The sequence below is a fragment of the Protopterus annectens genome, chromosome 3.part1 (genome assembly GCF_019279795.1).
Source record: "Protopterus annectens isolate FY-2018-M chromosome 3.part1, PAN1.0, whole genome shotgun sequence".
NCBI classification, from domain to species: domain Eukaryota; kingdom Metazoa; phylum Chordata; order Ceratodontiformes; family Protopteridae; genus Protopterus; species Protopterus annectens.
In genome coordinates this window covers 1,473,535,602-1,473,560,853 of record NC_056732.1, presented here as the reverse complement: position 1 = coordinate 1,473,560,853, position 25,252 = coordinate 1,473,535,602, and the positions used below count along the sequence as shown (strand labels likewise).

The 25,252-nt window shown below is 40.7% G+C and overlaps 1 protein-coding gene across 2 annotated transcripts in view; it reads left to right on the top strand.

Moving 5' to 3' along the window:
• The first annotated feature begins 2,453 nt into the window (after positions 1 to 2,453).
• Positions 2,454 to 25,252, top strand: part of ST8SIA6 (ST8 alpha-N-acetyl-neuraminide alpha-2,8-sialyltransferase 6) — a 1,083,972-nt gene continuing 1,061,173 nt past the window's right edge. Inside the window, exon 1 of one of the 2 annotated variants that reach the window (XM_044067540.1) lies at positions 2,454 to 3,137. In XM_044067540.1, coding sequence (XP_043923475.1) covers positions 3,016 to 3,137 — 122 coding nt within the window. In that variant the 5' untranslated portion in view covers positions 2,454 to 3,015. The remainder of the gene's footprint in view (positions 3,138 to 25,252) is intronic. The other variant, XM_044067539.1, reaches the window with a different exon arrangement.

The following is a 25,252-nucleotide window of genomic DNA, read 5'->3' as shown; positions in this document are numbered from 1 at the left end:
TAGTGCTGGGTATTTATCTTAGATTGACCTTAGTACCACTGAAAAAAGATAACTAAACGCCTAGTCAATAGCACCAGTTTTGATTCTGATTCAACTCATGGGTGTAGCCAGGCATATGCTATGTACACCACAGCATATTCTCTTTTTTGTGGCGGAGGAGTATTTATTTTTTATGCAATCAATTGTACTTCAATTTAAATTCGAGGAAACCCAGGCATATTTATGATTTTATTTTATTAATACACACACACACACACACACACACACACACACACACACACACACACACACACACACACACACACACAGAGCTATAACCGTGTGTGTGTGTGTGTGTGTGTGTGTTTAACATCCACTTTTTTTTCTTCAGAATATCAATATGATGGAATGGCTTTCTTGCTTGAGCCTTGCCTCGCCATTTCAGGAGGTTTTTTTTAGCACTGAAATGGTATGCTGCACAGAAAGATGCAGTATCTGGGGTGGAGGCTACACTTTGAAGGAGAGAGGCTACATTCTGCAAGTTAGTGTACAATTAGAAATTCCTGGCTACACCTCTGCTAATCCTTCAAGTGAAGTGAATTTCTATATTCACCACAAAGGGAGGAGCAACTCTGTCATGTACACCTCATTTTAAGTCTTAAAATGTCCATGTTCTACATTGATCCACATTGAAATGGTCTCTCATACATTCATTGGCAAAACTTTTTTAGCTAATAGCCACAGTAAATAATAATGATTCATATTACTTCATCAAATTAACTTTATGTAAGGATAAAGTAACCCATTTAACCTTTCTATGACCTTATTAGTTTGAAGTTGTTAGCAATTTTTTCACATTTTGCCCATTTGTTCCACATTTTGAAAGGTAATTTCCACATTTTGGAGATGGAAGGTTGAGAGGTATGGCGGCTGTACATACTTGCATCATAATTTTAGGGGTTACAAATTTCCTTAATAGTTGAGTATTTAAGTTACAAAGTTTTTTTTTATTTAATGCAGAAAATAGGCTAGCCAGACCATAAGTGTCTCAAAAGTCATCCCGGTGTATAAATGAAACGATAACGGTCCTCATTGTTTATTTCATGCTGTCCCCATTGATAACCACTTGTGTATATTTATCTGCGAGCTTGCCGCTTACACACCTCTCCGAAATATCTCATATTCTAGCGATTGCTCCACATTTCACCTCCTTTTTCCACAATTTAAATGGCACTCATTGCTCCACATTTGAGAAACTAAAAGCTAATAGCCAGAGCACATTACCTTATTTTAGGGTTGCCACATTTTCAAATGCCCAAAGTGTGACATTTTTGTAGAACTGTGAGATTCTGCAGGGCAAAACCTACCTACGACCAGAACAAGGGACAACGCTTCCTTTTTGACAAAATAAAAGCTTATTCTCGTAACATTTGAGTTGCTAATGCTATTCCATGTAACAATTAGTTGTTTCAGATACAAAGTAACTGTTTTATGCAACTATTACAGAAAACGTATGAAATATGTTTTGTCTTAAAATCTCAGGGCATTTGACATTTGTTTTATTTTTTTTTCACCGCAGGACACAACTGCTTAAAGAGGGGCTGTCCCTCGCAAACAGGGGCAGGTGGTAACCCTACCTTATTTAGGGTACCAGGTAGCTGAAGGTTTTAGTCAAGCAGCAGGCGTTAAGTAATGCACTAGCCCTGGACAGAGCATTGTCGGACGCACACACCCATCCCAGGTACACACTTATGGACAAAAAGATCCAGCAGTTCACCCAACACAAGAACATGTAATCTAAGGATGTGAAGGGAGTTTGAGCTGCAGAAATGCCCCACGGTTAAAAACAGGGCGATTGGGCACCGCGCATAAGGCATGCCACATGGGAACCCACAGGGCGAACCTTAGCCTACAGCTGAGTAGCGGCAAAGGTAACCAGTCCATCAGTGTTTTCCCACACTGTGCTTATATACCCCCCGGCAATAGTGACACACGCACCATTCTAGGATTAGACGTGAAATATTTCCCAAACAAAGTTACTTGTGGCAGAGAAGCGGAGCCATAAGTATTACTGTATAGTAAGTATGTAAGTACATGGTTGCTTTCTAAGAGCCACCCGATGAGGCATTCTTACCGAGCTGGGAAAGTTTGCACTGGATGTATGCTTCAGTGTCAGGGCTGGAGTGTGAGGATAGCCCTCCGCTCTTTAAAAGGGGCTGTTGGGATTTTCTTACGTCCAGCTGAGCTACCAGGAATGTTTGCTGCTGCCTTGAAATGAAGATGCGTTATGATTTCAGTTTTGTAGGGTGTGTGTTTGTGTGTGTGTGTGTGTGTGTCCTATAAATAAATAATTGAGTAACCAAATAATACTGCCCAACTTTAGTTAATGATGGCACAGAGTGTCCGGGGAAAAGCGTAACGTATTTATTTGATCTGTTGCAATCATGGGACGACAAACACTGGGAAGGATGCCCAGAGAAAGGATCCACTCGGAGTGCCAAGACTTGTAACCCTGTAGTTAAGATAAAGCAGCCTGTATGGAAAGAAGTTGAAATGCACACGCAAGCGTTCCCCTAGTGGCAGATAAGCATTGCTTCTGACGACGACAGCTAGTCAACATGTACAAAAACCATGTGCTGACAGTTTGTGCAACGACTGCAAACAAGGGGGTGTTGCACGGAATGCAGGAAGGGAGGCAAAACTGTACTGTTACCGTGCAATGGTAACTGCTATTTAGTGGTATCCACTCAGAGGAATCGTGGGATTTTCCAGGGATTTTTTTTAATGAAAGTCTGAGCACTGGGGAAGAAAAACCGCCCTGAAGAAAGAGACGGTACCTTAGGAACTGGAACCCCAGCAAAGGATGCTAGCTGAGAGTAATAAAAATCGGATTAGCTCTGGGATGTGTCAGGTTGCGTTGCTCGCAGTGCCCGTTGTGCGGGTCTGTGTCGCATAGCACCAAGTGACATTTGTCCCCGTGAGGTAATGCTGTAACAAGCAGGTTTTGCATCCCGGTGACCAGCTCCAAGTTCAAGGATGAAGCTCATTAACGTGTCCGGTTTTACTTTTCTTCGATTTAGTCTTTCCATTTTGGCAGGAACTTGTTTGGTCTTCATTGTAACATTCTGGATGAAACTGGAAGAACCACGGCATTACAGGTAAAACAGTTGGTGCAGAAATAACTATCAGGCATTATTGGAAGCAAATATGTGAGATGTGTATTTATGAAAGTTACCTGAACTTGGCCGCTTCGTTTTGACTGCTATGCATGCGGATAGTGTGGTAGTTTAGTTAATTTGCAATATATAATAATAGTGCATTACACATAGTTTGCTGTAGGACAGTAGGAGTGACAGTGCCTGCTTTATGTTGTGCTTAGAAAGGTGACATGGAAAGTACACCTCATTTTGCCTTGCATTTTGCTAACTAGTGGGTAAGGCTGCTTCAACTAATATTGCTTGGGTGAATTCTGAAATAGTTTGCCTTTACAACAGATGAAAGGGGCATTGATCTGAAGGAAGTTCTGTCTGCCAGGAGGAACAAGGAAGGTAGTGGAAACATTAAGTAAAATTCGAAGTTTGACGCGTGTATATTTTTCTGAAGTCCAGTAGTCTGGTGTTGTGCCTGAAAGTGGTCCATTGGGATCACTGCTCTACCCTGGTAAACACACCTAACAAAACAGACCAATAGTTAAACTTTATTTCACAGATAAGATCACAAACATACATTTCAAGTTAATTTTGTAAATAGTCGTACATCTCATGAAAACGTCTGTTTAACAGAAAAGTTATAATCAAAACAGACTCTCTGGACTAGCACTGTGTTAGCACCATTACTTTTCAGTGTGCTACTGGGAGACTGCAAGGCTTTTAGTCATTTTAGAATTTTAGAAACATGAAGGGGCATACACCCTGTAAGCTATAATATATAAATATTTTTCAAGAGTCACCATTTTGTCCCATACAAGGGCAGCAAATGTCTGAACTTAAATCGCATAAATTAACTTGAAAAGGGTACAGGTGGGCCAAAAAAAAGACACGTTTCTCTGAGAAAAACATGTCTATTAACTACTATGTATCAAATTAAACGGTTCTAATGTGATCATTTTAGTATAAGTTTCATCTTTAATTCTGTATTCCAGGATGTATACCATCAGCAAAATAAATAAATAAAAAAATAGGGTGAAAATTCATGTACTTACTAATGATTATTTAAACAATAACCAGTGGTGGTTATCCACAAGTGTTGCATTTAGACTACAAGACAAACACAAGTAAAATAGAACAGCTATTATCCATAGTCTCCACAGCTAATTATTGCTATTATATCTTGGCAGAACTTTTCAGAGTATGCTGTAAACTGATGATGTGTATTGTTTGTGGATGAGTTTTGCAGAGGGATGTTTGTTAAAAAAAGTTTATGTCTTTTATTTAGGATTACTTTATTTTAGATTTGTTGAAAGAGTGCACTTCATTTCAAACTTTTTCTTTCATTTTTGTCTTCAACACTAGTATTTGTTCAGACCTAGTAGTTTGACTGTTTTAAACTGAAACTTCATTTGATGTTTTGTGACTGTTTTCATGATTGCCTGTAGAACAGTTTGCATTATCTATAGCCAACAGTCAGAAGAGCCATGCTTTAAACAAGTAAGAACAGACGTAATATTTTAAGACTGTTCTTTGACTTTCTGTTTTGATGCTTTAGGAAATGTATAATGTTTCGACATACTTTAATCAGTGTAAAGAGATTCAGTGCTTTCAGCAATGTTCAGTTGCTTCCTGTGTTGGTCATATGAGGGAACTCACTTCCTGAATGTGCTGTGCTCATTTAATAGCTGTTAACTTTTGTATTTTTTTTAATTGGCTGAAGAAAGATAGGCTCTTTAAGATTGTTTTCCCACTTCTTGCTTCAGTCCTTGTTCATGTGTCTCAAGTATTTAATGCAATAATAAAGTCAGAATAGGACAGAGATTAAATCTGTGTGCTTTTCATTTAGGAATAATTTGTCTTGTAAACAAAGACTGGGACCAAAACTGTTATCTACCTATTTCTGTGGCCTTAGAAGAGCAACAGAACTAGCCTGAGTTAGTCACATATCAGCTTTGGATCAGGTTTTCATTATCCACGCAGCAGAAATAGCAGTTCAAAAGTGCAAATTGGCCTACACAGATAAACTAAACTGCACTGCTCAGTTATGGTACAATTCAGCCATGTATACTCTGCACAGCACTGAATTACATTAAGAACTAATTTACATATCCAAAAATCATTCAACTGAGGCTAAGTGAACTGCTGCACAGGTGGGTGCCCTACCAACATGCACTGCTCTGTAACACAGGCATGTACATGCAACACAAGCTCTCTCTGTCTCTCTCACACACACACAGACACACAGATACAAACACACATGCATGCAGGCACGCGCGCGCGCACACACACACACACACACACACACAAGCACACACACATATATATATATATATATATATATATATATATATATATATATATAAAGCTATACAGATTTACACATGTACAAAATGCTCAGACACACACACACAGACACACGTATGCATGCATAGAATGTACTTTTACCTCTCTCTTGTATTCAGGACTCTAATCGTTCATCTTACTCTTACCTGCAAACCCTCCCCTTCTTTTTCCCATCGCCTAACTCCACCATTACTACTCACACCCTCCTTAGTCATGCTACCTCCCTCTCTACAGCTCACTCTTAGGCCACTCTATAGTCTTATTAACTTCTGTTTATCACAGTATACTAATGCACCAATGGGTATAAGCCACCTCACTTTGCCGTACTGTATTTTTAGATGCTATACAATTTTCAGTTTATGTATTATTGAACCACAGTCTCAATGTTAATGATATCTTCTTAAATACAGATTAGTTTGGAGCTTTTCTTGTCAGGACTCCACTGAAAAGAGGACCTCGAACCAACCAGACTATCCTGGTCCGCAACTGTAATAAATAAATAAATGTAGGAATACATTCATCTAATGACAACACACTATGCAGCTATGATCTTCTTTCATCAGTAGCCAAATACTAGTCATTACACACACACACACACACACACACACACACACACACACACACACACACACACACACACACACACACACACCACAGAGGACTACTCACCTGGATCAGCAGTCTGAGCAGGGGGGAAGTGGAATACATTTGCTCAGGACAGATTTTGCTATTAACAGCAATGAGTTCACCTTTGCTGCTCTGCTCCTCTCTTGTATAGAACATATTTATGAATCGCCATAGTATGCAAGACTTTAGTCCAGGACCTGGTGTGTGATGGGCAGGGGCCTCATTTGCATATGCTGTGCCAATAGGCTGCTGCATTTGTATGTGGCTGTGAAAAAAATGAGCACTGCTGTTGTGAACTTGTTGCTTCTTTGTGAAACCTTGTGCTCTAAAGCATGCTAGGTTACAGAATTGAAATGCCCGTTGCAATAGCTTTCAACTTGTTTGTCCTAGAATCAGGGAAAAAGCCAAAAATAACGGTGGCACATGGGTCAAAATTCAAGGACAATTGTTTTTCTATTACTCTAATTCACTTAAAATTAATAGAACATCAGATTTTGCATCAGCATGCATTTTCATACTCTTAAGAAGCATGAAACTCTAATGTCTAGCATTACTAACTGACTGTGATTCTTAGTAACTTACCAGAAAAATCAAACATTTTTTGAAGGTCAGGGCAAAAATTGGTGGCCAAATCACAGATGTTGTGCAAAACCAGTGACATTATAGAGGTCTGCACCTTACATTTTACCATTGTACCCCTCCCTCTCTCTGTATGACCCACATTCTGCTCTACAGTTAGGTCCAACTGTAAACACTTTATGCTTCACTTTACCTTAGCAGAGCTAAACACAACAACTAGAACATGATTAAAACAAGGCATAAAACATAGCATTGCTTTGTTCATTGTCCACTAAAAAGATCCATCAACAGTAGTAGTGAAAAGGGTCTAAGGGTCAGCCCACCAACCTTGTTAACAAACAAAAATAAATAAATAGAATACACAAATAAACCTGGCTACTGATTGTCTGCTGTTTACTATCATTAATATAATATATGATAATGAAACTGCTTTCTGTAAATATTCTTTCCTGTCTGATCTGTCACAGACAATATTTACTAGAGAGCTTTTATCTACCTAGATATCTGTCTATCATTTAGTCTTTTGGTTTGTATATTTATCTGTACAACAATTTATCTATTTCGGGAGAGGGAATCAATATTCTATATTGTATTAATTATTTTATGGCACCAGAACAAGACTGCATTGGATAAACTGATGTTAAAACACCACATCATTTTTCTAAGAAATTTCCAGTTATATAATTTGTTTTCAAAGCTTAGATTAGTGAGATACTGTTAAGGTAGATTAGATGGTACTTTTCTTGCCCTCTGACATATTAATTAATTCTTAATTATATCACATAGATGAGATGTATCAGTTTGACCACAATCCTGCATCTTGCATCAGTTTATGACATTCATGTTGTTGAAACCGTTATTATAAGCCCATAGGACTACAATAAAGGATGTACTATTATAAAAGCATTCAAAGCTCTTCAGTCAGAGGAGTGCAGGAACTCACACAATTTAAGAAACATAATCAAGGAAGAAGCTGCTGCCTCATTTGTTGCATAAATTAGGCATAAATAAATTAGGTATAAAATACTATGTTCTTTACTACTTTTTGAAATACAAAGTTAAATAGAAAATAAAGCGTTCTGACCATTTATACTGCATGAGGTGTAATACTCTGTGCTGCAAGTAAAACACGTATTTAGTCAAAAGGGCACTGCATTGTTTTGCATTTATAAAATAAAGCAAGAGGCTTATATACCTTATCTGCCTTATCTTAGTGCCTTATCTGGGACTTGAACGTAGGCTGGGGAAAATAAATTAAAAAAAAAATGATTTGACAAAACTCTGAGCTGGGTCTTTAATCCATATCGTTACTTAACTTGGCATGGTGGTAGGGTGCAGACATAGCTTCCCAGCTGAAATGCACTAAAAGCTACCCAGTGTGTCAAGAAGCATGCTATTGTACTCAGTTTCACTTGACAATAACAACCCTACTATTTGATATTGTATTACATTATGTTATGCTATATTGTGTTGCATTTATTTTATTATTTGCTTGCATTGTTAATCAGGATGGTCTGACTCAGCAAAAAGTCCCATTTCCAGCAAAAGAACAAGAAGAAAAGCTCCAGTTACATTGATTATAGTAACAAATTGCATTCAGCATAGCTCCAGATTCCAATAAGAACAGCATAGTGGAGGGCCTCTGACATCCTGCAATACTAATTAGGACCTAGATTTCTGGGCTACCGCTGGTGTGACATCACATGGGGGCAGATCACTACATTGATTATTTGTGCCTCTCTGCCAACGTTGCAAGTTAGAGGTAGTGAAATTATATAATATTGTATTTAAATGAATCTCATTACCTATTACCTGCATAAACCAGTGACTAACAAGCCCTCTATGTAAGTGACAATTGTACCCAAAACTGGGCAACCACACAGTACCTGTCATGCATGTATAGTCACATCTGACTGGACAGGAGATGCATGCCATGTGGCTTCAGTAGTGAAACACAGTCCAAAGCCTGTAATATGTGCTCAATACATGTCCTCAGAGCCTGGAGTAGATGCTGGATGAACTGTCAGACTGCAAATTGTGTGGTCCTTGGCCAACCTCGCAGCTGCTTCCTGTGCCTGCAGTGCAGCTTCACCTGCATGTGGGGAGCCAGTACGTCAGGCTTTTAAGCTGCACACTACCAAGTGCCTACAGCTAGTTCCCAAATTAAGTTAGACCTGCTTGCTGCACTGTTTTGGGCCATTAACATCAACTGGCTACACTGTTTGCTAGATATTGAACACCAGTGGAAGGTTTCTAATTATTCCTGTTTTGCAAAGCATTATTCCTGTTTTGGAATCAGGAGTTGTGTTCTTTGATCTCTCACCTGCCTATGCTGCTTGACAGGTGTAGGAGCACTTCTTTTGGCATAAGTGATGAGGTGGCATGCTACTTGAATTATGCTTTGTGTTGAAAGCTGGCTGATAGTACAGAACATTAGCACAAGCTAATATATATATTCTTGGTAAAATATTGCACAAATACAAGAGACTTTATATAGTTGTAGTTGTCACAGGTTACACTTACAAGCTGCAGACAACATAGTATAACATATTAGCATAAAAATAACATATTTTTTTACATAGCTAGTGCATAGTTATATACGTGTTAAAATGTTATTTGGGTAGAAGGTTTTTTTCACATATTTAATGAATGGAATTGCAGAAGGCATGCATAGTATTAGAGAAGCAATAAAAGCTTTTTAAGTAGGTAACGTGTAGTTCACTGATTTATATATGCAGGAATGATATAATTAATAAATATTATTTTTCTAAAGGTATGAAAGGAGGCTGTTCACATGATTATTTATAATGCTGTATTTTTCCTTAGTAAAATAATTTAACAGGAATGGAAGGTAGGATCTTTATATACAGGTGATAATCATTTTGTCCATAAAGTTTATGGTCAGAGATTGCAGAGAAGGTTGGAGCTGCAGTGGGGCTACTAAGGTTAGCTTAAGTACACAAAATATGTGACGTTTGAGCTAATGAGCAATGCTGATGGTTAGTAACTTGTTTTGTTTGCTTACATAGCCAGTGAAGTAGACAAAATGCTTCAATAAGGACTTGTTTTTTTTGAAGACTGAGTCTTTTCTTTTTTTAAGTCAAGGGGAATTATTCCAAAGTTTTTGAAAGCATGGTAGAGAAATGCGTATCACCTGATTACCGTGCGAGTAGAGAAGAATAATGGGAAGGTTGTTGATGGAGCTGAGGTGACGACTGGGGAGCACCGGCGGATTTCTGATTGCTGAGACTGGCACTTCTTAGGGTGATAGAGAACTGAGTGGTCAGTAGGCAGTCATGCAAGAGCTAACTTCCTAGGTCATTCAAGCTAGTTGTTCAGTATGAGTAAGAGATAATCTTTGAGAGCGGCTTGTTGGTGAAACGTGAAAGAATAGTTGTGTAAAATCTTACCGTAACCATATATGTCCTTCTCTTCACTGCTGCAGTATTCTTAACCTGAGGGATCTCCTGCCAAAAGGTGACCCAATGTTGTCCAGTATTCAAAAGTCTTATACTACTCTAGGGTACGTGGGACATTGCACATAGTCTGCAGTTGGATGTAGGCCATAAAAGCAATGTACGCACTTACCATAATGAGAACTGCCCCAGGAGGAATGTCAGACCAAGGATATAAGAGATCAGTACATCCAAGCAAAGCAATAGACTAGGGGGGAAGGAGGGTGGGATAGAATACTGCAGCAATGGGCAGAAGGACATCTATGGTTATAGTAAGATTTTACACAACTATTCTATGTCCTTCTATTGACTTGCTGTAGTATTCTTAACCTGAGGGAGAGTGCCAAAGCACAAAAAGGAAGGGAGGAGGAAGGAGCAGAAGAGCTTTCATTGAAGCCATGTAAAATGGCTTTAGCAAATCCAATTCTGGATTTGGAGGTGCCATCCAGTTTGTAATGTTTTGAAAAGGTATGAATAGAAGAGCAGGTAGCTGCTTCAAGGATGGTGCTATTATCTAAGCCCTTGAAGAATGCTTTAGAGGAAGCCACAGCCCTGGTAGAATGGGCCTTCACAGGTGAAGAGAGGCTCTTTCTATGGAGTGTGTAACAAAGTGAAATAGTCTTAGAAATCCAAGAAGAAATAGTCTGCTTGGAAATGGGTAAACCCAGAGCCCTGGGATGAGAGTTCACAAATAGCTGATCAGATTTCCTGATAACTTTTGTCTTGTCCAGACAAAATCTAAGTTGTCTATGTACATCTCATTAGTGCAGTACCTTCTCACTGTGGTTTTAGGGAGAAGGGAAGAAGGTAGGTAATTGAATAGACTGGTTAAGAGATAACTCATTAACCACTTTTGGCATAAAAGAAGGATTTTTCTCAAGGATACCCTGTTCATATGAAAGACCAAGAAGGGAGGTCAGCCATAACAGTTTGCAGCTGTGATACCCTTCTATATGAAGTCAAGGGCACTAATAAAACAGTTTTCCAAGAGCAATATTTAAGGGAGGCAAAAGATGCGGGCTCAAAAGGGGCCAGGGTCAATTTTTCTAGAAAAAAATTAAGGTCCCAAGGAGGAGGAATAGGTTTCCTGGGAAGCTAATGTGAAGGATGCCCTTATGGAATTGTTTCACCTCAAATCTGGATGTTAGAAGGATAGATGGAGGCAGACAAGCAGAAATAGTTGATATATGTGCTTTGACAGAAGAATAAGCCAAGCCAGCAGAGAGCAATTCACACAAATAAGACAGAACCACTGGGATTTCCACTGTCAGTGGGTCTTGGTTCCTAGAGATACACCAGAGTGAAAATAATTTTCATTTGGAAATGTAAGATTTTCTACAATTGGGTTTTCTGGCCTCCTGCAAAACTCCGAGCATGTCCTCAGAGAATAGGTGTCTGAAAAGAATTAGAATCCTATCATCCACAGTGTCAGCTGTAGCACTGACAGGTGTGGATGTAAAAGGGATCCTTTTTTCAGTGTGAGAAGGTCCAATCTGTGGGGTAACTTGTGGTGATGGCTCCTGGCTAAATGTAGAAGGAGGGGGAATCAGTGTTGTTTTGGCCAAAAGGAGACACCAGTAAGATTTTTGATTGGTCCTGTTGAATCTTGAACAAGACCTTTGGTATTAGAGGAAGGGGAGGGAATGCATACAGAAACATCCCCTTCCAAGAGAAGGAGACTACTTTCCAAACCAGAGGACTTGGGACTCAGGTACAAAATTTTGAACGTTGTCTGTTCAAGGGGAGGCAAATAAGTCTATTTGAGGAATACACCATTACAGGCTCATAGGTTCACAGGTGTTTACTAAGCTAATGACCACAAGGGCCTTTTTAAGCCTAGGCATGCATCCCAAATCTCTGACAAGTTCTGATACCCTTGATAAGTGTAAGCATGGATGTGAGAGATGAACCATTTACAGGTTACCTGTTTACATCAGAGACATAGGTGCCAAACCAGGGAAGAATTTATGGTTTTCATCCAATTTTCCAAGTTGCACTTGAATTGAATTAGGGAGGAACTCTGCTTCACATGGATGGGGAGCCTGTTCCATAGACGGGGTAGTCTCTGGGATACATACCTATCTCTCCAGTAGGTCATATTTATATCACAGGCAAGGTTTAAGTCTTTAGAACAGTAATGCTGGTACTGCTTTTTTGTGGATATGCAGGAGGTCCATCAGAGTGGAGTCTGACAATGGCCTGTATGCCAGGCATAGAGCTCACCTCAAAAGCCTGTAGGAGACAGAATACAGGGATAGAGCCTTGAGGCGGTCTGCATAGGACATATTACTTATGTTCTGTATTCTTTTAGTGAAGAACCTTTGTGGATGTTCTAATTGTTGGATAAGCCTGGTTAGGTACATACCAAAGGGGGCATTCTACTCAATGATAGGTCTGATGAATGCTGGGGTCTATATTATAACATCAAAGTCTTACAACTTCGAATGTTATACTATCAAACCCAGTAGAGCGAAACACCAGAATACCGAACAGTCAGAATAGCGAATTTTTTTCCCAGGGAAAAAAATCGCTGTTCCTACAAACATACATACAACACAAGCACACCAAAATAAATAATCCACACAAACACACACACACACACACACACACACACACACACACACACACACACACACACACACACACACACACACACACACACAGACACACACTTCACAAAACCCTACACTAAACCATACATGCACCACTAGCTATCCACTTACCTTAACCCAACCCTAACCCTTAGGTCCATCACTATCGCACACTCACCTTACCCGCTGCCTAACCCTAACTCACCTACCCCACCCTAGCCCTCACGTCCACGCAATCGCACACTTACCTGACCCACACCCTAAACCTAACTCACTTAACCCATGCCCAATCTCACACTCACCTTCGTTCGCACATTTACCTTAACCTGGTCCGTAACCTTCGCTCCACAGTCGAGGAAATAGCAAAGCTGCAGAAACAACCCACCGAATACTTTCCCTAGGAAAGTATTTGGTGTTCTGCAGCTTCGCTATTTCCAGCGTTCACTCTACTAGGTTTGATATTATAACATTTGAAGTTGTAAGACTTCGATGTTATAATATAGACCCGAATGCTGAATACAGTGGAACAATGATTTCCTTGGACTTAGATGCCATACCTTTGTTTATAAGTTGTGCAATACAGAATGATTTCCTCACCACTGTACTCCTCATAGGTAGGTACTAGGCTATTAGCCCTAGGGCCTATATAAGCCTAGCCAAACAGTACCCTGGCTTTTGCCACCCAAGAAAATAATTTTCCTGTGCCCCTGTCAAGCAGAGCCACAGAAGTGATCCCCGGGATGAATTTCCTATCTCCCATCCAATCATCAAGATTTTTCATGAAGAGTGCTAATGAGGAGCTTTGTTTGATATAGATACGTAGTTTGTTCCAAAGTATGGGAAGTCTCTGAGACAGGAATCTATCCCTCCAGCATGTTCTGTTTACTGTGGTGACAAGGTTTAGGCCCCTAGAGCATGTAGCTCGGAGGGACTGGGATTTATTTACGTGGAGCATGTCCAACAGCTCTGGGCTTGACATAGCTTTGTATGTCAGGCAGAGATCGTCTCTGAGTAGGCGATATGCAACAGAGTAAAGCTGGAGTTTTTTGAGACGGTCTGCGTAGGGCATCTGTTTGAGGCCAGTAATCCTCTTTGTGAGGCATTTCTGTGGCCTTTCCAGTTGTAGATGTCTTGTGAGGTACATACCAAAAGGGGTGTTGTACTCTATAATGGGTCTAATGAGTGATGAGTAGAGGGGAACAATGACCTCTTTTTTCCTTGATGAGAAACCTTTTGTGATGAGGTGTGCCACGTAGAAGGATTTCCTGACTACTGTGGTGATGTGCTTATCAAAGGAGAGCCTACTGTCCACCTGTGTCCCAAGGTCTCTTATCACACTTTTGGTGTTAAGTAGACTACCGCTAATGTGGTAGTTCATGGGTACAGAGTTTTTACCAAAAGGGATGACAATGGACTTTTTGGCATTGAGCTTGAGGCCATGGCTTTGATACCAGGCATCTGTCTCAGTGAAGCCCTTTTGTAGGATGTCCACATCGTTAGGAGATTTGATTATGGCTCCTAGTTTGCAGTCATCTGTGAACTTTGTTAGCCAAAGACCTTCTGTGTTAGCCTGTACTTCAGAGAAGTAGATACCAAACAGGAGAGGACCTAGGACTGAACCCTGTGGTAATCCACTTGTCACTGGTCTGAAGTTGGATTTAGAGTCTGCTACTTTCACAGTCTGTGTTCGGTCAGTGAGCCAGCTGGCAACCCATCTTGTGACATAGGGATTTATACTTAGTTTAGTGAGTTTGTCTATAATTCCAGAGTGGAGGATGGTGTCAAAAGCCTTGGTGAGATCTAGATAGGCTGTGTGTACCACCTTACCCTCATCTACAGCTTTGATGACTGCTTCAAAGAAGTCTATCAGGTTTAGGAGACATGATTTGCTTTTACAAACCCGAACTGGGTAGAGTCCAGAGTTTGGAGATTACCAATGTCATTGTTTATAAGTTCCATGATTATATGCTCTATAGCCTTGTAGACCAGGCTCGTCAGGCTAATGGGGCAGTAGTTCCTGGGGTCCACGGTGGCTCCCCCTTTGTGGAGTGGTATAACTGTTGCTGTGCACCATTCAGTGGGCAAAAAGCCTGAGGTGAGGCTATGGTTGAACATGGTACTTAGGTGGGGTGCCAGTTCATTCTGTAGTTCATGTAGAATGCAGCCTGGAATGTTGTCAGGTCCTATGGATGCTGGGTTCTTGGATTTGGAGAGTGTGTTTTTTACCTGTTAAACCATGATTACAGGTACTTTGCATTCTTCTGGTATAGAGATGGGCCCTTTAGGGGATGAGAGAGGGGTAAAGTTAGCACTGAACCTATCTGCCAGGATGTTGGCAATATCAGTTGGTTCTGTATATTTAGTGCAATTGTGCTGTAACTCAGAGCAGATCTGAGTGTGCCATTGAGATTCTTGACATAGCTATAGAATGCTTTGTATTTGTCTTAAGAATCAGTGGCAATTTTGTTTTCATAACTAGCTTTGGAGAATTTTATGAGGGATCTCAGCTTCTTACTGAGGCTGACCACGGAGTTCCTCCAATCATGGGATTTTACTCTTTTTTGCAACAGTTTCTTTCTTCTGTTGTAGAGTTTGTTTATAGCAGGAGACCACCAGATTGGCTTCCTTTTTTGGAGGATAGCATCTTGGTTCTGTTAGGGATTGCACGATCCATGTACTCGTGTAAGTGCTTATAAAGTGCAATTGTATAGGATTCAGCAGTCGTATCTCTATTGTCCATCAGCATGGGTGTCTGAAGTTTGCCATTTCTGTCTTAAGAAGCGTGAAGTTGGCTTTGGAGAAATTCTTTACGGTGGTTTCCCTAATGGGGCGTGGGGCTGGGATGTGGATGTCTAGGGTGATTTACTTGTGGTCGGAACTGACCACCGAGGAATTGACCTCTGGTGTAGAACACCGGTTGCCCATGTTGGTAATGACCAGGTCTAGGATATTGCTGCCCCTGGTGGGGGTGTGGATAAGTTGGTCCAAGGCATTGGAATTTATGAATTCCAGAAAACGTTGAGCACAAGAGTTGGTACATGAGTAGTTTTCCCAGATAATGGTGGGGTAGTTGAAATCACCCATTATTAGGGTGTTAGGTTTTACCTAATATTTTCCAGTGTATCAAGAAATGAGGAGTGGGAATCCTGGGGCATGGTGTGGGATCTGTAGCAAGCTACAATTTGCATTGTGGTCTTGCCCAGAGTTAGTTGCACTTGGATAATCTCAGATGCATTATGCTGAGCAACTAGCCCAGAGGTGTGGGTATCTTTAATGAATATGGACACGCCTCCACAGCTGCTCTTGGGGGGGGGTTGAGGGATGCCCATGAAGTGAGGGACAGAGTACCAAACCATGAAGTATCCTTGTTTAATTATGGAAAGAACCCAGGTGTCTTGGATGATGCTTTCCCTGACCCTGTGGGCATTCGAAATGTGAAGGGAAAGAGGGGAAGGGAGACATCTGCAGGATAGTCAAAGATTCCCTGTTTTGTTAGGAAAGGGCTGCTTTTGTTGTGAGGGTGTCTATGAACCCCTAGGCTTCTGTTGTCTCTTGCCTCCTCTGAAAGAGTTACCAGACGAGTGCTGAGTGCAGCTGTAGACAAAGACAAGTTTAGATGGGAAATTCCTATGAAACCTGGGTACAGGAGAAACCAAGATGTGTTTCATCTCCTTGAGTTCCTTAGTTTTCTCCTGTAGGGACGTAACTATAGAAGCTGCTGCTGGACCAAATAAGGCTGAATTATTTAATAGAGCATTCATTAATTTAGATTTGAAGTCATTCTGGGGGAGCTGCAACCTAAGCAAGGAAAAAACTTCTGAGAACTGAACCAGTAGCAGCTGCCCTGGCACACAACTCTGCAGCATCATAGTTGCATTCAATGGAGTGTCTTGCCACTTGCGAGGAAGCTCCCAAGACAGAGAGAGCCAAGGCTTTTCATTCAGAATCTGGAAGATCCACAATGGCACTTGATGCCTGAGACAAAAGCTCTAAGGTGTATTTAGCCATATGTGTCTGATATTTGATGGTCCTGAAAGCCAAGGAGGCTGAAATTTAGGCCTTTTTTCCCAGTCTCTCAAGGGTTCTGCTCTGTTTGTCTGATGGGAGAAGGGTGGTAAAAGGAAGCATTCTAGATGGTTTATCTGTAGCTACCAAAATGACTACTGAGTCTGTAGCAGGACATCTAAAGATGAATTTACAATCCTCAGGGACCTTAAAGAAGTGGTCTGGCTTCTTGGGAGCAAGGGCCTGGGAGTCTGGGGTTTGGGAAACATTGTGAAAGGCATCCAGAAATGCAGTATGCACTGGCGGAACTGTAGAGGGACTAGGGAAATGAACTTGTAGAAGTTGATAGTATAGAACTGGGTGTGAGCAAACTTAATTACATTGACAATTAAAAAATAGTCAGTACAAAACCTAATCAAATTACTATTTCCCTAAAAAATTCAAACCATTCTGTTATTAATGATGTTCTTGTACTTAGTTACAGAAACATTGTTGTTCAGTACAATTCTATAGTCTCAGATAATTTTTCAACAATCATTACCGTAATGGTTAAATTCCCTGTTTAGAGATATGGTTGAAAAATTATCTGAGACTATAGAATTTCGGGAGCGGAAGATGGATAGAACAATTTGTTTGTTGCTTGAAACCAACTTTCTTGTTTTACACTTAGTACTGAACAACAATGTTTCTGTAACTAAGTACAAGAACATCATTTGTGTGCAAAAACATATGGTTTACAACAATTTAGCATTGTGCGCTTTGTATTATTTAATTAATAGTTTTCTGATTTCTATTTAGAAAAGAAGTAAATTGATGCAGATACACATCGATAATTATTTATAATTGGTTTTAGCATGTTCTGTTTTTATTGTTTAGCATTTAATAACAGAATGGTTTGAATTTTTAGGAAATAGTAATTTGATTAGGTTTTGTACTGACTATTTTTAATTGTCAATGTAATTAATTAAACATGGTACATTAGGAAGTGTTTGTCTGATGAAGCAGAAGTTGATAGTATCTTTTTAGGACATCAGAAATTTGGGAGGTGCTCCACTTAAAATGTTCTCCCATTTTCAGATGAGTTTCACCAAATGATATCTCTTCCCTAGGGGAATCAGCAGCAACTGACTCCTCTTCAGGGAAAACATATTCCTGAGGTGAGGGAATTTGTGTTGAATAATCCAAGGGTTCCTCTTCATTAGAGGAAAATTTGTCAGAGGAGTCATTGTCTCTGATTCTTTTCTGAGCAAGTTAGGGAACAGGAGTAGGAGCAGACTGAGAGGAAGTTAGCCTTAATGCCATGAAGGCCTGAAACAAGCTTTGAGAAAAGGTCTGACAAACTGAAGGGTCACTTTGGCAGGGGAGAAATGCTTACTTTTTTGTTTTTTCTTTCCAGGAGAAACAATCCTATGCAATGTCAGAAGACCAGATGAAGGCCTGCATTCAAAAGTGTTTGACTCGATTTCTTCTCTCACTAGAGTTCGTAATACCCCCCAGGGCCCTCAGTGCTTTCTAGCCTAGGTTTTCCCACAATGTCCTGACTGGATGTCTCTTCTACCTCCAAAGACATGCTCAGGGCCAAAGTTAAGGCAGCCTCAGAACTGGGCTTGACCTGTGAATCCGTGCCTGAAGTCAGACATGCCTCTGGGTTGACTAACACCTTGGGAGATACTTCTGAGGCAAATGCTACAAGACATATGGTCGTCCCTAGGCCCTAAACAAAAGAAACATGGTAGATGACTGTCCTTATGTGGAATTTGTCTTCCCCACTGGCACTTGCCCTTCTTGGATGACATAACCAAAACAGTAGTAAAGAGAAAATATTTCTGAACAGTCACTTATATGGAAAAGGCTGAAGTTGCAATCACTGAAACGATCAGACTGACAGTTGGAATGGCATTCTGACTGGCAGCACAAAGGTTCTGAGGATGGTACATTCATATGTCACTTTTATGGCCTACATCCGACTGCAGCCTATGTGTGACATACCCTAGAGTAATATAAGACTTTTGTAACTGGACGACATCAGGTCACCTTCTGGAGGGAGATCCCTCAGCTTAATAATACTGCAGCAAGTGAACAGAAGGACATTTATTGTGATAAGCTTGTTTGTGTTGTGTCTGAGTGAGTCACTGGGATAAGAGTAAAGAGAAATCATTATGAAAGGCTGGATACTAAAGCTATAGTGGTGATTAATTTAGCTTGTGTGGAGAAGAAATTATTATCTTAGCCTACATTGCTCAGATTGTAGTTTGTTTAATGGCCTTATTAATACAAAAGTCTAATATATTAGTATTATATTATATTATACTATATCAAATTATATTATGTCATGTTATATCATATTATATTATACCCATTTTGACAATTGCTTTGTTGAATTACAACTTTATCCAGAAAGCAGATAAGGTTTTATTAACAGCTAAGCATGTTGTCATGCACTAATAGGAAACAAATGTTGCAACATACTTCATTATGCTGTAGTGACTTGTACAGAGCTCCACAAAAACATTTCCATTAAAAAGAATGTAGTGTGTATCTAATAGCCTGTTATGAAATGAAGAAATAAATATCTTTCCCAGGACATGGACCAGGCTGTTGACAGAGCATGCCAGTTGCTCCTTGGTGTTAACTGGTAAATGAACATGAATGATGTGAAAGTCCCCGGTCTTCCTACTAAATAATCTGTTACTGTGTAGACCGTTGCACTGTATTATGATATTTGGGATCTATGCATCATTGAACCACTTTAATTGGCTGCTAATCTAAGCTTTATAATCATTAGAAGTACTCTTTCTTTCTAAAGTAAAATGATTTCAAATGTAATGTATTGTGCCATGACACAGCATTGCACTCTTATAGGTTCATAGGTCCACAGATGTTTACTATGCTAATGACCACAAGGGCCTTTTTAAGCCTAACAATGCATCCCAAATCTCTGACAAGTTTTAGTACATTTGATAAGTGTAAACAGGAGCTTCTGAGATGAAACATTTGCAAGCAGGGGCCTGGAAGACGAACTATTTGAAAGTTGCCTGTTTCAATTAGAAACATAGGTGCCAAGCCAGGGATGAATTTCCTGTTCCCCATCCTATTGTCTAAGTTACACTTGAATTGGGTTAGTAACTCTGCTTCACAAGAATGGGGAGATTGTTCCAGAGATGGTGTAGCCTCTGGGATGCATACCTGTCTTTCCAGCAAATCCTAGTTATAGCACAGGCAAGGTTTAAGTCTTTAGAATGGGTAATTCTGCTGCTATTTTTTGTTCATATGCAGGATGTCCATCACAGTGGCGTTTGACAATGCCCTGCATGCCAGGCATAGATTCATAAATCTCCCCTCAACACCCTGTAGGAGACAGAATACATGGATATGGCCTTACGGTTGTTTGCATAGAAAATTTACTTACACCCTGTATTCTTTTAGTGAAGAACCTCTGTGGACATTCTATTTGTTGGATATGCCTAGTTAGGTACATACCAAAGTGGGTATTGTACTCAATGATAGGTCTGCTGAATCCCAAATACAGTGGAACAATGTCTTCTTTGGACCTAGTTGCCATACCTTTGTTTATAACTTGAGCAATATAGAATGATTCCCTCACTACTGTAGATGGTCAAAGGCTAGATTACTGTGTATGTGTTTCCCTACGTCCCTGACTACTGGGTCAAATCTAAGGGGTGTGTTGTCAATATGATAGTTACCAGGGATGGATGACTTCCCAAAGGATGCTATTGTGCACTTCTTGGCATTTAGTTTTAGTCAATGGCTCTGACACTAGTTGTTTGTCTGTGTCAGCCCTTCCTGAAGAACATTTGTGTCAGTGTGGGATTCAATGACAGCTCCTAATTTGCAATCATGTGAACATTTAGTCATCCAGAGACCACATCTATTGGCTTTGACTTCAGAGAAATAAATGACAAAAAAGAGTGGTCCAAGGACTGATTCCTGAGGGACTCCACTTGTGAATGGCCTCTTTGTAGAGGTTGACTCCCCAATTTTAACTTCCTGGGTCCTGTATGTGAGACAGTTGGCTATCCACTGGGTGACATATGAGTTTGTACTAAACCTCTTGAGTTTGTTAACAATGCCTGAGTGGGATATTGTGTCAAATGCCTTGGACAGGTCAAGGCAGGCAGTGTGAATGATTTTGCCCTCATTCATTGCTTTGGTGACCTTCTCAAAGAAGTCCACCAGGTTAAGTAGGCATGACCTTCCCTTGATGAAACCAAACTAGGTTAGATCCAGTATCTGGCGGTTTCTTATATCATTATTGATCATTTCCATGATAATTCTTTCCATAGCTTTGCATATAAGACTAGTGAGACTTATGGGTCTGTAGTTTCCATGGTCTGTCGATGGCTGTTGCTGTTCTCCATTCATGAGGCAAGAAGCCTGTTTGGAGGCTTCAGTGAAATAGCAATTCCAGAGGGCCTGATAGGTCATGTTTCATGCTATTTAGAAGTCATCCTAGGATATTGTCTGGGCCCATTGACGCAGCGTTCTTGGCCTTAGAGTGAGCATTAAGGACTTATTCCCTAGTGATAGCAGGGGGAGCTATATTTGATTGTATTTCCTGAAGGAAGTTTGATGGGGAGAGAGGGGTAAAGTTGGAGCTGAATTTGTTGGCCACTAGGTTTGCTACATCTTCTGGTTCAGTATAGGTGGCTCCATTTACAATGAAATCTGTACACAATTGTGTATTGCCTTTGAGGTGTTGGACATAGCTAAAGAATGCCTTGTGGTTGTCTTTGGCCTAAGAGGCCAAATTTACCTCAACATTGGCTTTGATAAACTTTATTTGTCCTCTAAACTGTTTGTTTAGTTTGATGAGAGTGCTTTTATCCTGCTGGGTGCTGTACCTCCTGATTTTACCCATGATTGTCTTCCTTCTCTTATACAGCCTATTGATTTTGTGATTCTACCACAGTGGAAAATTTTTCTGAGTTAGTTCTGTATTTCATCCTGATGGGTACAGCTGCCCCAAGCAGGTATTAACATGCTTGCATAGGGATTCTTTGAGCAGTTCTGCATAGGCAGAATAGTTCTCAGGGTTTATGGGGGTTTCAGATTTTGCCAGGTTATCACTTAATAGCGGGAAGTTAGCATTAAAGTAGTCCCTGAATATTCCAGGGTTAGCTAGGGGTCCAGGTTTTATTTTTACTTCAAAGGAGACCATTTTGTGGTCTGACCTTACCAGAGAAGACATTACACCAGGGGGTGTGCAGCACTCTCTCATAGAGGGGGACTTATAGTTTGCAAGGAAGTGGCATTGGAAGTGGTATTGGATTTTGCCTATGGTAATTTGAACATAGGGTAGCTCAATTGCATTACTCTGTTTGACCAGCCTTGAGGTATAATTATTTTTTATGTAAATTGAGACACCTCCACCTTTAGTCCCTGTCTGTGTAGTAACTGGTCAAATGTGTGGAAAGCATTATTACCTTGCACTGTTGGTGTGCTCTCTATGGCTTTAAACCATGTATCAGCATTCTCTAGGGTGAGTGAGGAGAGCTTCTAGGGAGTGGAATTTTTTGTTCTAGCATTGAGCAGTAATACCTTTATATTTTCTTGGTTTTGATTTGCTATGTCAGAAGTACTTTCAGTTTGGCATTGCCTAAAAAAGCAATATTGGGAAAGACAATATTTTAGCTAATATTAGAAAGCCTAGAGGGGAGACATGCAGCCAGTCCCTGGCAAAGCAGCATGATCTGTTGGATAACAGTGGAGTGCACATAGGTTCATAGGTAGGTACTAGGCTATTGGCCCTAAGGCCTATATAAGCCTAGCCAAAATGGTACCCTGGCTTTCGCCACCCAAGAAAATTATTTTCCTGTGTCGAGCAGAGCCACAAAGGTGATCCCCGGGGTGAATTTCCTATTTCCCATCCAATCATCAAGATTTTTCTTGAAGAGTGCTAATGAGGACCTTTGTTTGATATAGCTAGGTAGTTTGTTCCAGAGTATGGGAAGTGTCTGGGACAGGAATCTATCCCTCCAGCATGTTCTGTTTATTGTAGTGACAAGGATTAGGTCCCTAGAGCATGTAGCTCGGAGGGAGGGATTTCTTTAAGTGGAGCATGTCCAACAGCTCTGGGTTTGACATAGCTTTGTATGTTAGGTAGAGATCGCCTCTCAGTAGGCGATATGTGTTAGAGTAAAGCTGGAGTTTTTTGAGAAGGTCTGCATAGGGCATCTGTTTGAGGCTGGTAATCCTCTTTATGAGGTACTCCTGTGGCCATTCCAGTTGTAGATGTTTTGTGAGGTACATACCAAAAGGAGCATTGTACTCTATAATGGGTCTAATGAGTGATGAGTAGAAGGGAACAATGACCTCTTTTTTCCTGGATTAGAAACCTTTTGTGATGAGGTGTGTCACATAGAAGGATTTCCTGACTACTGTGGCAATGTGATCATCAAAGGAGAGACTACTGTCCACCTGTGTCCCAAGGTTTCTTATCACACTTTTGGTGTCAAGTAGACTGCCACCTATGTGGTAGCTCATGGGTACAGAGGTTTTACCAAAGGGGATGACAATGCACTTTTTGGCATTGAGCTTAAGGCCATGGCTTTGACACCAGGCATCTGTCTCAGTGAAGCCCATTTGTAGGATGTCCACATTGTTAGGAGTTTTGATTATGGCTCCTAATTTGCAGTCATCTGTGAACTTCGTTAGCCAAAGACCTTCTGTGTTAGCCTGTACTTCAGAAAAGTAGATACCAAACAGGAGAGGACCCAGGACTGAACCCTGTGGTACTTCACTATTCACTTGTCTGAAGTCAGATTTGGAGTTTGCTACTTTCACAGTGTGGGTTCTGTCAGTGAGTCAGTTGGCAACCCATCTTGTGACATAGGGATTTATACCTAGTTTAGTGAGTTTATCTATAATTCCAGAGTGGGGAATGGTGTCAAAAGCCTTGGCAATATCTTGATAGGCTGTGTGAACCACTTTACCCTCATCTACAGCTTTGGTGACTACTTCAAAGAAGTCTTTTAGGTTTAGCAGACATGATCTGCCTTTTACAAACATGAACTGGGTGGGGTCCAGAGTTTGGAGATTACCAATGTCTTTGTTTATAAGTTCCATGATGATATGTTCCATGACCTTGCAGACCAGGCTCATTAGGCTAATGGGGTGGTAGTTCCTGGGATCCGTGGTGGTTCCCCTTTTGTGGAGTGTGATAACTGTCACTGTGTGCCATTCAGTGGGCACAAAGCCTGAGGTGAGGGTATGATTGAACATGGTGCTTAGATGGGGTGCCAGTTCATTCTGTAGTTCGTGTAGAATGCAGCCTGGGATGTTGTCAGGTCCCATGGATGTTGTGTTCTTGTCTTTAGAGAGTGTGGTTTTACCTGTGCAACCATGATTACAGAAACCTTGCATTCTTCTGGTATAGAGATGGGCCCTTTAGGGGGTGAGAGGGGGGTACAGTTAGCACTGAACCTATCTGCCAGGATGTTGGCAGTATCAGTTGATTCTGTATATTTAGTGCCATTGTGCTGTAACTTGAGCAGATCTGAGTGTTGCCATTGAGATTCTTGACATAGCTATAGAATGCTTTGTGGTTGTCTTTAGAATCAGTGGCGATTTTGTTTTCGTAACTAGCTTTGGAGGATTTTATGATGGATCACAGCTTCTTACTGAGGCTGACCAGGGAGTTCCTCCAATCATGGGATTTTACTCTTTTTTTGCAACAGTTTCTTTATTCTGTTGTAGAGTTTGTTTATGGCAGGGGACCACCAGATTGGCTTCCTTTTTTTGGAGGATAACATCTTGGTTCTGTTAGGGATAGCATGATCCATGCACTCGTGTAAGTGTTTATAAAGTGCATTTGTACAGGATTCAGCAGTTGTACCTCTATTGTTCATCTGCATGGGTGTCATGAAGCTTGCCACTTCTGTCTTAAGAAATGTGACGTTGGCTTTGGGGAAATTTTTTACGGTGGTTTCCCTAATGGGGGTTGGGGTGGGATGTGTATGTCTAGGGTGATTAGCTTGTGGTCAGATCTAACCAATGTGGAACTGACCTCTGTTGTGGAACACCGGTCACTCATGTTGGTAATGACCAGGTCTAGGATATTGCTGCTCCTGGTGGGTGTGTGGATAAGTTGATCCAAGGCATTGGAATTTATGAATTTCAGAAAATGTGAATCAAAAGAGTTGGTACATGAATAGTTTTCTCAGTTAATGGTGGGGTAGTTGAAATCGCCCATTATGAGGATGTTGGGTTGTACCCTAATATTTTCCAGTGTATCAAGAAATGAGGAGTGGGAATCCTGGGGCATGGTGGGGGACCTGTAGCAAGTTACAATTTGGATTGCATTCTTGCCCAGAGTTAGTTGCATTTAGTTTCATAGGTTCATAGATTAGTACTAAGCTAACTGCCCTTGCGAGCCATTTTAAGCTTAGCCAATTGTCCCTTTTGAGACTCAAACCCTGCACTTTGTGTTTGTAAGGCAAACACCTTAACCATTAGGCCACCCTCCCAACCCACTTGGATAATCTCGGATGCATTATGCTGAGCA